The 15,575-nt window shown below is 42.7% G+C and overlaps 1 protein-coding gene across 32 annotated transcripts in view; it reads right to left on the bottom strand.

The window, feature by feature from the left end:
- The window catches only part of LOC118371463 (MAP/microtubule affinity-regulating kinase 3-like), a 128,147-nt gene that overhangs the window by 49,279 nt on the left and 63,293 nt on the right, over positions 1–15,575 (bottom strand). For all 32 annotated transcript variants that reach the window (XR_008071449.1, XR_008071447.1, XR_008071439.1 and 29 more), the window contains exons 5-6: positions 3,719–3,784; positions 2,521–2,591 (exon numbers count right to left, since the gene is read on the bottom strand). Coding sequence is in view for 14 of the 32 variants with exons in the window: in XM_052471323.1 (XP_052327283.1) it covers positions 2,521–2,591; positions 3,719–3,784 (137 nt within the window). In the remaining 18 variants the exon portion in view is untranslated. The remainder of the gene's footprint in view (positions 1–2,520; positions 2,592–3,718; positions 3,785–15,575) is intronic.

A 15,575-nucleotide genomic window follows, 5' to 3' on the forward strand; every position in this document is an offset into this window, starting at 1 on the left:
TAGTTGGAAACACTGACCAATGAGCTCTACATTTGACAGTGTTAGTTGGAAACACTGACCAATGAGCTCTACGTTTGACAGTGTTTGTTGGAAACACTGACCAATGAGCTCTACGTTTGACAGTGTTAGTTGGAAACACTGACCAATGAGCTCTACGTTTGACAGTGTTAGTTGGAAACACTGACCAATGAGCTCTACATTTGACAGTGTTAGTTGGAAACACTGACCAATGAGCTCTACGTTTGACAGTGTTAGTTGGAAACACTGACCAATGAGCTCTACATTTGACAGTGTTAGTTGGAAACACTGACCAATGAGCTCTACGTTTGACAGTGTTAGTTGGAAACACTGACCAATGAGCTCTACGTTTGACAGTGTTAGTTGGAAACACTGACCAATGAGCTCTACATTTGACAGTGTTTGTTGGAAACACTGACCAATGAGCTCTACATTTGACAGTGTTAGTTGGAAACACTGACCAATGAGCTCTACGTTTGACAGTGTTAGTTGGAAACACTGACCAATGAGCTCTACATTTGACAGTGTTAGTTGGAAACACTGACCAATGAGCTCTACGTTTGACAGTGTTAGTTGGAAACACTGACCAATGAGCTCTACATTTGACAGTGTTAGTTGGAAACACTGACCAATGAGCTCTACGTTTGACAGTGTTAGTTGGAAACACTGACCAATGAGCTCTACATTTGACAGTGTTAGTTGGAAACACTGACCAATGAGCTCTACATTTGACAGTGTTAGTTGGAAACACTGACCAATGAGCTCTACGTTTGACAGTGTTAGTTGGAAACACTGACCAATGAGCTCTACGTTTGACAGTGTTAGTTGGAAACACTGACCAATGAGCTCTACGTTTGACAGTGTTAGTTGGAAACACTGACCAATGAGCTCTACGTTTGACAGTGTCAGTTGGAAACACTGACCAATGAGCTCTACGTTTGACAGTGTCAGTTGGAAACACTGACCAATGAGCTCTACGTTTGACAGTGTTAGTTGGAAACACTGACCAATGAGCTCTACGTTTGACAGTGTTAGTTGGAAACACTGACCAATGAGCTCTACGTTTGACAGTGTTAGTTGGAAACACTGACCAATGAGCTCTACGTTTGACAGTGTTAGTTGTAAACACTGACCAAACAGCTCTACGTTTGACAGTGTTAGTTGGAAACACTGACCAATGAGCTCTACATTTGACAGTGTTTGTTGGAAACACTGACCAATGAGCTCTACGTTTGACAGTGTTAGTTGGAAACACTGACCAATGAGCTCTACGTTTGACAGTGTTTGTTGGAAACACTGACCAATGAGCTCTACGTTTGACAGTGTTTGTTGGAAACACTGACCAATGAGCTCTACGTTTGACAGTGTTAGTTGGAAACACTGACCAATGAGCTCTACGTTTGACAGTGTTTGTTGGAAACACTGACCAATGAGCTCTACGTTTGACAGTGTTAGTTGGAAACACTGACCAATGAGCTCTACGTTTGACAGTGTTAGTTGGAAACACTGACCAATGAGCTCTACGTTTGACAGTGTTTGTTGGAAACACTGACCAATGAGCTCTACGTTTGACAGTGTTAGTTGGAAACACTGACCAATGAGCTCTACGTTTGACAGTGTTAGTTGGAAACACTGACCAATGAGCTCTACGTTTGACAGTGTTAGTTGGAAACACTGACCAATGAGCTCTACGTTTGACAGTGTCAGTTGGAAACACTGACCAATGAGCTCTACGTTTGACAGTGTTAGTTGGAAACACTGACCAATGAGCTCTACGTTTGACGGTGTTAGTTGGAAACACTGACCAATGAGCTCTACGTTTGACAGTGTCAGTTGGAAACACTGACCAATGAGCTCTACGTTTGACAGTGTTAGTTGGAAACACTGACCAATGAGCTCTACGTTTGACAGTGTTAGTTGGAAACACTGACCAATGAGCTCTACGTTTGACAGTGTTAGTTGGAAACACTGACCAATGAGCTCTACGTTTGACAGTGTTAGTTGGAAACACTGACCAATGAGCTCTACGTTTGACAGTGTTAGTTGGAAACACTGACCAATGAGCTCTACGTTTGACAGTGTTAGTTGGAAACACTGACCAATGAGCTCTACGTTTGACAGTGTTAGTTGGAAACACTGACCAATGAGCTCTACGTTTGACAGTGTTAGTTGTAAACACTGACCAAACAGCTCTACGTTTGACAGTGTTAGTTGGAAACACTGACCAATGAGCTCTACGTTTGACAGTGTTAGTTGTAAACACTGACCAAACAGCTCTACGTTTGCTGCCTTCTCTGTTGCTGATAATGCAGCTCTTGTCCACTGGCAGAACTTATGTAGGCTATATAGGTCTTAGGGTAGTGTTGGTGTCCTCGCAGGGCTCAGTCCTGCCAAGTCGGCTGGCTTGAAAGTCTGTGTGTCTGTGACACCCAGCCAGGGTGTCTTTGAACATGGTGTGTCTTAGTGTGTGTGTGTAGGGCTGAATCCAGTCCACTGCGGTACCTGTCTAAATTTAGCCCTGGCCTCCTTCTCCTTCATCCTCCCATGTGCTACGAGGTAGTCAAATACCTCCCCTGGAAGGAGAAGGAGAAAGAGAAAGAGAAAGAGAAAGAGAGAGAGAGAGAGAGAGAGAGAGAGAGAGAGAGAGAGAGAGAGAAAAAGAGAAACAGGAGAGGGAGAAAGAGAGAGAGAGAGAAAAAGGGGGGATGGAGAGGAACAGAGAGAAAGAGGGAGGAGAGAGGCAGAGAGTTTAAGTTAAACTTCGACTGAATGGAGACACGCCACAACTTTCTCTCAGTCCTCCAAATTAAATGTAAAGTCATATGTCTGAAAGCATAAATTGCTAGTTAGGCAGCCTCATTTGTCTTAGGTAAGGCAACATTATGCCTTATTATACAGTACTATATAAATAGCAGGAGGCAGACCATCCAGACCGTCCTCCTGGAGAGCTACTGGTTATGCTGTCTTTTTCTCCAGCACTGACCTCTGATTCTACTAAACAGACCTGAAGCAGGTGCATTAGCACAGGATAGCACCTTGTAGCTCTTCAAGAGGACGGTGGCATACTAGAATAGTAGAACCAGGATGATAATACTTGTATTTAATATTCATGAGCTTTCATGCATTATGCTCAAAGCATATTATAAATATTATAGTGTACTCTGTACTACACTATTTACCGTACCTCATATCGCTAAGTAACTTACCTCCACTGACATATCGCTAAGTAACTTACCTCCACTGACATATCGCTAAGTAACTTACCGCCACTGACATATCGCTAAGTAACTTACCTCCACTGACATATCGCTAAGTAACTTACCTCCACTGACATATCGCTAAGTAACTTACCTCCACTGACATATCGCTAAATAACTTTACCTCCACTGACATATCACTAAGTAACTTACCTCCACTGACATATTACTAAGTAACTTACCTCCACTGACATATCGCTAAGTAACTTACCTCCACTGACATATCGCTAAGTAACTTACCTCCACTGACATATTACTAAGTAACTTACCTCCACTGACATATCACTAAGTAACTTACCTCCACTGACATATCGCTAAGTAACTTACCTCCACTGACTTATCGCTAAGTAACTTACCTCCACTGACATATCACTAAGTAACTTACCTCCACTGACATATCGCTAAGTAACTTACCTCCACTGACATATTACTAAGTAACTTACCTCCACTGGCATATTCCATCACGAGGTAGAGAGTCTTCTCAGTCTCTATCACCTCAAACAGTTTCACTGTGGAAGGTAGAGAGAGGTAGAGAGAGGTAGAGAGAGAGAGAGGGGGGGAGAGAGAGAAAGAGAAAGGGAGAGAGGCAGAGAGAGAGAGAGAGAGAGAGAGAGAGAGAGAGAGAGAGAGAGAGAGAGAGAGAGAGAGAGAGAGAGAGAGAGAGAGAGAGAGAGAGAGAGAGAGAAAAGGGAGAGTAAGAGAGAGTTATTTCACTTTTGTTTATTATCTATTTCACTTGCTTTGGCAATGTAAATATGTTTTCCATGCCAATGAATTTAATTGATTTTAGCCAGGTTGCCTCAGGACAGTATAGGTGCAGTAGTGCTGCCTGTTCTGTTCCCAGGATGCAGTCACATGAGACAGACAGACAGGCCTGAGGGCCAGAGACAGACAGGCCTGAGGGCCAGAGACAGACAGGCCTGAGGGCCAGAGACAGACAGGCCTGAGGGCCAGAGACAGACAGGCCTGAGGGCCAGAGACAGGCAGACAGACAGACAGACAGGCCTGAGGGCCAGAGACAGACAGACAGGCCTGAGGGCCAGAGACAGACAGACAGGCCTGAGGGCCAGAGACAGACAGACAGGCCTGAGGGCCAGAGACAGACAGACAGACAGACAGACAGACAGACAGACAGACAGACCTGAGGGCCAGAGACAGACAGACAGACAGACAGGCCCGAGGGCCAGAGACAGACAGACAGACAGGCCCGAGGGCCAGAGACAGACAGACAGACAGACAGAGACAGACAGTCTACCATAGCAGCTCACTGCAACTCTGCTGCTGCAGCCTAGAGCCCACAATCACCACCTGAGCAGATAAATCAGCTTGCGCGTATGCATGTGTATGCGTGTGTGTGTATGTATGCGTGTGTGTGTATGCGTGTGTGTGTGTATGCGTGTGTGCATGTGTGACTAGACACAAAGCACTAGGCTGAAGGAATGTAACTGTGAAATCAAAGCCTACAGTTAGGTGGAAAAGCCCCGTAATAGCAGGCTAAAGCTCGCTTTCTGAATCACTGTCTGTTTCACTGTCTATCTGTGGGCGTGTTCCAGAACACACTCATTTTGCAGGATAAGGATAGCTGCTAGACTATATTGACATTGGGTACCTGAGACAATAAAAACCTCTGCGGATCTGCACAGAATTTATGTTCAGTGTCTGTTAACACTCATTCCGACTCTTTCTTAACTGATCAATAAGCCCTTGATTGGACAAAACAGGAGTGTTAGGGACAAAAAACACAACGCTGCACTCCTTGAGTTTCCACACCAAGAATAGAAACCTTGCTATATTACACTATTGAAAATTCAATTTGGCCTGAATTTGACCTTGCTACTCTTAGCAAATTTTGGCATCATCTAAACGTTGTATGCATCTGCCTGCTTAAAATGTTGCTTTGGGCTACTTTGTATCCCACCGAAGAAATTGTCTAGGGGAGAAACGCTGCAGATTTTCCAAACATATGTTGTCGGGCCCTATAAAATCCGTATTGCGAAGAACGCGGATGAAATCAAGGAATCCAAACATTAAAACAGAACTCAATAATCTTCAAAAATGTATCAACATTTGTAGGAAATCAACTAAATCTATTGAACTTAGTAGAAAATGAATTAATTTGCCCGAGTGAGACATGAACATGAAGTGAGACATGAACATGAAGTGAGACATGAACATGAAGTGAGACATGAGACATGAACATGAAGTGAGACATGAACATGAAGTGAGACATGAACAGGAAGTGAGACATGAACAGGAAGTGAGACATGAACATGAAGTGAGACATGAACATGAAGTGAGACATGAGACATGAACATGAAGTGAGACATGAACATGAAGTGAGACATGAGACATGAACATGAAGTGAGACATGAGACATGAACATGAAGTGAGACATGAACAGGAAGTGAGACATGAACATGAAGTGAGACATGAGACATGAACATGAAGTGAGACATGAACAGGAAGTGAGACATGAGACATGAACATGAAGTGAGACATGAACAGGAAGTGAGACATGAACATGAAGTGAGACATGAACATGAAGTGAGACATGAACAGGAAGTGAGACATGAACAGGAAGTGAGACATGAACAGGAAGTGAGACATGAGACATGAACAGGAAGTGAGACATGAACAGGAAGTGAGACATGAACAGGAAGTGAGACATGAACAGGAAGTGAGACATGAACAGGAAGTGAGACATGAACAGGATGTGAGACATGAACACAATGCATCAGTGATTTGTATTTTTATGCAACTTTCTGAAACGGCACAGGAATTCCCTTGTCTGTGCGCATACTTTGTGTAGCCGTTAACGATGATGCTAACGATAACCTGTTTTTTTCTAAATACCTCAATTAAAACGTTAACTTCAAAGTATCCTGACAGAACGATTTCATCATTATTTGAATCAATCCAGTGGCCATTTGTTTTGCAAACTCCGCCGTAACCAAACAACAGTCTCTTCCTGTGAGCACTTGCATTAAAAGGGTAACTGCACCCAAAAATAGAATTTTCTTACATTTTCTTACAGACCTCAAAAATGGTCTCCTGATGTGGTTTAAACATTGTTGTGGACTTAAAACATCCAATTTTGTTGTTTTGATTTTGAGAGGGAAAACCTGAAACGTTGAACAACAAAATGGAGGAAAAAATGGAATCAGGCAAACAAAATAAAACAGATTTTAAAAAGGTTTCATATTGGTGCAGCCACATGCTGTTCTGAAATGAGACCACAGTCTCGGTCTCTCTCCCCCTCAGTCTTCTTCAGTCTGACTCCCTCTATTCCCTCGCTCTTTCCCTGTCGGTATCATTTAGTCTTGTATCTCTCCCTCCATCTTGCTCTCTCCTTCAGTCGGTCTCCATCAGTCTCTCTCTTCATCACCCTCCCCATCTCCCTCCTTCTGCACTGACCTACCTGGGTTTTGGGAGCGAGGGAGTGAGAAAGTGGGTCAGCAGAAGAGTGGAAGTTGAGCGTGAGAAGCACCAGAAAAAAAAGGAAAACATTCTCTTCCCCCAGGCCTAACCAGACGATCGCCAACCATGTCCCGTAAACTTTAGACCACCCAAAAGCTACACTTCGGAGTTAAGGAAGCCAAACAGCAGTACAAAGTCAGGCTGGAGCAACAGTTCTCCAGTAACGACTGCTGCTGCCTGCTCGACTGCTCGTCTGAAATTACTAAAAACAAATTAGGAACTACAAACCAAAAGCTCCCCCGATGTCAGACGACCCCCTCACTGCTGAATAAAGTAAACCAGTTTTACTGCAGCTTTGACTCACAAACGCCCATCCATCACCAGGACAACACCCCTCCCTTCCTCTCTAGGCACCTCTATCCATCTGCCATCCCAGGAAGCCCCCACCCCTGGTCATCACAGAGCAGGAGGTCGACAGACTCTTTAGGAAACAGAACACCAGGAAGGCTGCTGCCTCAGACAAGGTCTCTCCAGCCACACTTAAGCACTCTTAACCAACTCTCTCATGTTTCCATGAAAATATTCAACCAATCACTAGAGCAATGCACTGTTCAAATCAAATCAAATTGTATTGTCACATGTGGCCAAATTCACCTTACAGTGAAATGCTTACTGACAAGCCCTTAACCAACACTGCAGTTTTAAGAAACGGTTCGTGCCTGTTTAAAATCCTCCATTATGGTTCTAGTCCCGAAAAAAGGTGTCCCGCTTGAATGACTACCTCAACCCACTGCAGTTCGCCAACAGAGTTGACGCGGTCAACATGGTCCTACACTGCATCCTCAAACACCTTGATAACCCAACTAATGTGTAAAGATATTGTTCTTCACGTCTGTGCGCATGTGTGTACCATTTTAAGTCCTTCGTGACGTGGACACAGAGGAAATTTAAGCTCTAGACCGACTCCACTGCAGCCCCATCGATGTGGATGGTAGCGTGTTTGTCACCCGTTTCTTGTAGTCCACGATCAGCTCCTTGGTCTTGCTGACGTTGTGGTTGTTGTTCCGACACTACACTGCAAGGTCACTGACCTCCTCCCTGTAGGCTGTCTCCTCGATGGCCAGTGATCAGGCCTATCACCGTTGTGTCGTCAGCAAACTTGATGATGGGTGAACAGGAAGTGGGTGAACAGGAAGTACAGGAGGGGAATAAGCACATATCCCTGCCGGGCCCCCGTGTTGTGGGTGGGCATGGCAGAGGTGATGTTGCCTACCCTCACCACCTGGGTTAGGCCCGTCAGGAAGTCCATCATACAGTTGCAGAGGGAGGTGTTCAGTCCCAGGGTGCTAAGTTTGGTGACGAGCTTGGAGGGGATAATGGTGTTGAACGCTGAGCTGTAGTCAACAAACAGCATTCTCGCATAGGTATTGCTCTTATCTAGGTGGGTAAGGGACACATGAAGTGCAATTTAGATTGCGTCGTATGCGGTATGCAAATTGGTGTGGGTCTAGAGTTTCTGGGATAATGGAGTTGATGTGTGCCATAACCAGCATTTCAAAGGACTTTATGATTTCAGAAGTGAGTGCTACAGGTTGCAGGTTCATAAAAGGACTTCTTGTATTTGTTCCTGCCCTTAGCCGTAGCCTCAGGGTTGTCTGCGATAGCCTCGTGAGAGGTAGTCCTGTCCTTAGCCGTAGCTTCAGGGTTGTCTGCGATAGCCTCGCGAGAGGTAGTCCTGTCCTTAGCCGTAGCCTCAGGGTTGTCTTCGGTTGTTTTCGACTCAAGCAGACACGGTCGCCAGTTGTTTCCTCTGACACATTGGTGCGGACGGCTTCCGGGTTAAGCGAGCATTGTGTCACGACCCTGCGGCTTGGCAGCGTCGTGTTTCGTGGGGAAGCATGCCTCTCGACCTTCGCCTCTCCCGAGTCCGTACGGGACTTGCAGAGATGGGACAAGACTAACTACCAATGGGATATCACAAAACTGGAGAAAAAAAATGGGTAAAAAGTCATTTAAAAAATAAAAGTGAAATAAAAAATGATAGCGGACGCATTGTGAAATTCAAGTAAAAACGCCATCTTTTGTCGAGTGGTGACATTCTCATTCCCAACTTTCTCAACTCATTCCCAACTTATTCCCAACTTTTCATGGGTAGGAATTCATCCCTTATTGTCCCAGACTGTTCTCATTCTCTCGCTTCCTCTCTTTTACACTCACACACACACACACAGTGTGTCTGTCGTGTGCGTTGTGGTGTCTGTGCGTGTTGTGGTGGTGGGGCACATGAGAGGGGGAACAGAGGGGACCTGCTAGATAATCGCCAGGGCTTAATGACACACACACACACACACACACACACACACACACACACACACACACACACACACACACACACACACACACACACACACACACACACACACAAAGAGTGACAAACAGCCTTTTGTACCCCCAGGAAGAAGGTCGCTGTGTGTCTGTGTCTGTGTCTGTGTGAGAGAGAGAGAGGAAATGGGAACACTGGATAAAGGGGGATTTCCGACCTAGGGATTAGAATAAAGTTGGGGGATGGGGGTGTCACCACTCAGGAGAGGAATTCCCAAACATGGGACAAGGGAGAAGGGGAAGAGAACTGGATGGCAGCTGCCATTTCTACTGGTAACGAGTCCATTCATTCAAGAGATTAAATAAATTCCTTATTGAAAGTGAAGGTACCATTTACACTTTGTTAAAATATGCTCGGAAGGTGTCAAACTGGAGACAATCTGGAAGCACCTCGTGAAAATTGGGAGGCATGAAACAGTCATATGTTCATGTACTTACTGTATGTTGTTTATCATATCTGCACTCCTGCCTAAATAATTGCCCATTGACCTTATTATATATATAAAAAATATTTAAAAAACATTTTAAGAGAGTACGTTTAAAATGTTAATTGTTTTGCCCTATAGTAAACTAAGTAGTTGGTTAGCTACTGTAGCTACAGTTATTTACATTTCACAAAGTTAGTTGAATTACTCCAGCTAGCTAGCAAACTAAGTTAGCTTGCAGGGCTAGCTAGCTAGAGTTATTTGCCTGTATTCACATACTTAAATGTGAACAACTCGAACTAACTAGATTACCAAGCAAATATAAATGTGAATAACTCTGCCTAGTTAGTCCTACAAGCTAGCTAAGTGCAAATTAATGGCTAGAGTAATTCAACTAAGTTAGCTAGCTAGAGTTATTCACATTTATATTCACTTGCTAAGCTAGTTAGCTAAAGTTATTCACATTTAAGTAAGCTTCCTAATATGCTTGGATGGTATCCAGATTGTCAAGCCTTCATTCTGACCCTCTGCCATACCGGGATATTCGGTAATACCGGCATTAAACACACAGGGCGCTCTTCAAATCCCACTGATAGCATTGCTAACCTTCGGGTTACATAGTAAAAAGTACAGGTAGAAAATTCGCATAGAGAATTCGAACTAAATGCTAACGAGCACATTTAACATTTTATACAGACTCCGACCTAAACTATACTTGTAACTAAAAAACGCTACTCACAGTTTGCTGCACGCACAAAACAAATATTAAACACCAAGGGTCTTGATCCAGGAGCGAATTCTGTGCTGTTACAAAGCGAATGTTCGATTTTGGATGAAGCTAACCACTTAGCCGACTACCTACTAAATTAGCAAACCAAAATTCACAACTGCATAGCAATTAGCACATTTTAGACAGTTAACTTAATAGTTATAAGATATCTAGCTGGCAAACATTTAGTTGTGAATTCCATACTGTAACTAGATCACCTGGCGCATTCTGCACAACAGCGAGTGACTCACAAGGCTCCGGTCTCTCATGCTTGTAAACAAACACCACGTGACTGGGGACTAATCGGTAAATTGCATAATGAAACATTATGTGACAGGTAAAATGCAGAATATAATCTTCTTTATCTCATAACGTATTGCACAAGTTTACTGCAGGTATTTACTTAAGAAGTAGCTACAAATAAATAAATAAAAACTTAAAGAAATTGTTTCAATGGTATTGAAAAACTATCCTGTGTTTTTTTCAAATATATATACTGTATTCAGCCCAAGCCTACTTGCTAAGTTAATAAGATAGATTTACTCACATTTATGTAAAGTTAGGAAGCTACTGCTCCTTAGGCTGCAGTTGATAGCTAACTTGCATAATGTTGTTCATGCCTCAAGAAGTTATTGTACAAACACTGTGGCATAACTGTGGCATAACTGTCGTGAGAGAAAAGCTGTGCTCCTCTCGAAAGTGAAACAATAGATGGGACAAGTGAATTCATCTACCTTCATCTAAATGTGTCTGGAGTAAATGCAGGCAGTCATAGCCAGCCATGTATTAGGCTATTTATTAGACTATTTTGTTCATTATTGAATGGGACTAAGTAAGTAAATCATGTGCATTTTCATCTGCCAGGGTCATTTAACAATGTGTGTGAATGAGTGAAGGAACATAATGATGCACTCTGAGATGAGCTCTAAGAGATAGCTCAGTAATGAAGGAACATAACGATGAGCTCTGAGAGATAGCTCAGTAATGAAGGAACATAACGATGAGCTCTGAGAGATAGCTCAGTAATGAAGGAACATAACGATGAGCTCTGAGAGATAGCTCAGTAATGAAGGAACATAACGATGAGCTCTGAGAGATAGCTCAGTAATGAAGGAACATAACGATGAGCTCTGAGTGACAGCTCAGTAATGAAGGAACATAACGATGAGCTCTCTGAATGAAGGAACATAACGATGAGCTCAGCAGCTCAGTAATGAAGGAACATAACGATGAGCTCTGAGAGATAGCTCAGTAATGAAGGAACATAACGATGAGCTCAGTAATGAAGGAACATAACGATGACAGCTCAGTAATGAAGGAACATAACGATGAGCTCTGAGTGACAGCTCAGTAATGAAGGAACATAACGATGAGCTCTGAGAGATAGCTCAGTAATGAAGGAACATAACAATGAGCTCTGAGAGATAGCTCAGTAATGAAGGAACATAACGATGAGCTCTGAGAGATAGCTCAGTAATGAAGGAACATAACGATGAGCTCAGTAATGAAGTGACAGCTCAGTAATGAAGGAACATAACGATGAGCTCTGAGAGATAGCTCAGTAATGAAGGAACATAACGATGAGCTCTGAGAGATAGCTCAGTAATGAAGGAACATAACGATGAGCTCTGAGAGACAGCTCAGTAATGAAGGAACATAACGATGAGCTCTGAGAGATAGCTCAGTAATGAAGGAACATAACGATGAGCTCTGAGTGACAGCTCAGTAATGAAGGAACAGCTCAGCTAATGAAGGAACATAACGATGAGCTCTGAGAGATAGCTCAGTAATGAAGGAACATAACAATGAGCTCTGAGAGATGCAGTAATGAAGGAACATAACTGATGATGAGCTCTAATGAAGGAACATAGCTCAGTGAAGCTGAATGAAGGAACATAACGATGAGCTCTGAGAGATAGCTCAGTAATGAAGGAACATAACGATGAGCTGAGTGACAGCTCAGTAATGAAGGAACATAACGATGAGCTCTGAGCTCAGTAATGAAGGAACATAACGATGAGCTCCGAGTGACAGCTCAGTAATGAAGGAACATAACGATGAGCTCTGAGAGATAGCTCAGTAATGAAGGAACATAACGATGAGCTCTGAGTGACAGCTCAGTAATGAAGGAACATAACGATGAGCAGCTCAGTAATGAAGGAACATAACGATGAGCTCAGTGACAGCTGAAGAAGGAACATAACGATGAGCTCTGAGAGATAGCTCAGTAATGAAGGAACATAACGATGAGCTCACAGTGACAGCTCAGATGAGCATAACGATGAGCTCTAAGAGATAGCTCAGTAATGAAGGAACATAACGATGAGCTCTGAGAGATAGCTCAGTAATGAAGGAACATAACGATGAGCTCCGAGTGACAGCTCAGTAATGAAGGAACATAACGATGAGCTCTGAGAGATAGCTCAGTAATGAAGGAACATAACGATGCACTCTGAGATGAGCTCTAAGAGATAGCTCAGTAATGAAGGAACATAACGATGAGCTCCGAGTGACAGCTCAGTAATGAAGGAACATAACGATGAGCTCTGAGAGATAGCTCAGTAATGAAGGAACATAACGATGCACACTGAGATGAGCTCTAATAGATAGCTCGGTAATGAAGGAACATAACGATGAGCTCTGAGTGACAGCTCAGTAATGAAGGAACATAACGATGAGTTCCGAGTGACAGCTCAGTAATGAAGGAACATAACGATGAGCTCTAAGAGATAGCTCAGTAATGAAGGAACATAACGATGAGCTCTGAGTGACAGCTCAGTAATGAAGGAACATAATGATGCACTCTGAGATGAGCTCTAAGAGATAGCTCAGTAATGAAGGAACATAACGATGAGCTCCGAGTGACAGCTCAGTAATGAAGGAACATAACGATGAGCTCTGAGAGATAGCTCAGTAATGAAGGAACATAACGATGCACACTGAGATGAGCTCTAAGAGATAGCTCGGTAATGAAGGAACATATAACGATGAGCTCTGAGTGACAGCTCAGTAATGAAGGAACATAACGATGAGCTCTGAGTGACAGCTCAGTAATGAAGGAACATAACGATGAGCTCTGAGAGATAGCTCAGTAATGAAGGAACATAACGATGCACACTGAGATGAGCTCTAAGAGATAGCTCAGTAATGAAGGAACATAACGATGAGCTCTGAGTGACAGCTCAGTAATGAAGGAACATAACGATGAGCTCTGAGTGACAGCTCAGTAATGAAGGAACATAACGATGCACACTGAGATGAGCTCTAAGAGATAGCTCAGTAATGAAGGAACATAACGATGAGCTCTGAGTGACAGCTCAGTAATGAAGGAACATAACGATGAGCTCTGAGTGACAGCTCAGTAATGTGCACTTGAGGTAAAGGCTTCACCTGCATTTAACCTGTTAAGTCGACCCTCTACTTTTTCGAACATTCTGTTAAAAATCGCGCAACATTTCAGCGCCCTGCTACTCAGGCCAGGAATATAGTATATGCATATGATTAGTATGTGTGGATAGAAAACACTCAGACGTTTATAAAACTGGTTAAATCACGGCTGTGACTATAACAGAACGTGTGTTTCATCGAAAAGTGCATGAAAATCTGATCACTGATAATGGAAATAAATATCCATGCTCGACTTCAAGGAATTGTTCAAAGTGAACCGAATTAAATGAGGCCGAGGTTGCAGTGCCTACAGCTTCCACACGTTGTCAAGAGTCTTGTCATTTGATTCAGCTTTGATTCTTGGTCTAACCGAATCAAGGGAATCGATTCCCTCCGGTCTCCGACCGGATGTTTTGGTCGAGCTCTCTCCAAGACATTTTTTCGAGACAGACACCTATAGAATTGACATCGCCTCCTGATGAATTTTATCGCTTATTAACGTGTACTAATACCTAAAGTTGCATTACAAAAGTATTTCGAAGTGTTTTGTGAAAGTTTATCGTCGACTTTTTGAATTTTAAAAAATGACGTTACGTTATGAAACGCTATTTTTTCCGTTTATCACACAGTCTTCATAGATCGATATCTAGGCTATATATGGACCGATTTAATCGAAAAAAAAGACCCAATAGTGATTATGGGACATCTAGGAGTGCCAACAAAGAAGATGGTCAAAGGTAATGAATGTTTTATATTTTATTTGTGCGGTTTGTGTAGCGACGACTATGCTAATTATTTTGTTTACGTCCCCTGCGGGTCTTTTGGGGTGTTACATGCTATCAGATAATAGCGTCTCATGCTTTCGCCGAAAAGCATTTTAAAAATCTGACTTGTTGCCTGGATTCACAACGAGTTTACTAATACCTAAAGTTGGATTACAAAAGTATTTCGAAGTGTTTTGTGAAAGTTTATCGTCGACTTTTTTAATTTAAAAAAATATTTTTTCCTGGATCACACAGTCTTCATAGATCGATATTTAGGGTATATATGGACCGATTTAATCGAAAAAAAGACCCAATAGTGATGTTTATGGGACATCTAGGAGTGCCAACAAATAAGATCGTCAAAGGTAATGAATGTTTTATATTTTATTTCTGCGTTTTGTGTAGCGCCGGCTATGCTAATTATTTTGTTTACGTCCCCTTCGGGTATTTCGGCGTGTTGCATGCTATCAGATAATAGTTTCTCATGCTTTCGCCGAAAAGCATTTTAAAAATCTGACTCGTTGGCTGGATTCACAACGAGTGTAGCTTTAATTCAGTACCCTGCATGTGTGTTTTAATGAACGTTTGAGTTTTAACGAGTGCTATTAGCATTTAGCGTAGCGCATTTGCATTTCCAGATGGCTAGATGGGACGCATGCGTGTCGGGTCGACTTAAGAGGTTAAACCTTGTAAACAATTCATAGTAAATCATGGTAACCTCATAAATAATTAATTTAGACCTGGCGCTTACTGAAACAGGTGTTTATGTGCTGACTGGTATGTATGTCAGATCAAATCAAATTGTATTTGTCACATGCGCCGAATACGACAGGTGTTAATCCCCATCCCCCCCACTTCTAAAACCAAAGTTGCACCCCTGCCAGTACCCATCTATTTAAAGCCAATTAGGGTCCCAAGGGAAACACTGACCAACACTTTGGTTCCTTACTCTGTCACAGCTAGCCCTAAGTAAGCATTTCACTGTAAGGTCGACCTGTTGTATTCGGCGCATGTGACAAATAAAATTTTATTTTATTTGATTGTGTGTCGTTACCCGGCTATTCGAGACTCAGGAAATAATTTCAGTTTTACGGAAGTTGGTCTTAGCAAGCTGCTAATTTGCCAAAATGTTTAGTTTTGACCCCTAATGCTTATC

Source organism: Oncorhynchus keta, chromosome 19 (assembly GCF_023373465.1).
Source record: "Oncorhynchus keta strain PuntledgeMale-10-30-2019 chromosome 19, Oket_V2, whole genome shotgun sequence".
NCBI classification, from domain to species: Eukaryota; Metazoa; Chordata; class Actinopteri; order Salmoniformes; family Salmonidae; genus Oncorhynchus; species Oncorhynchus keta.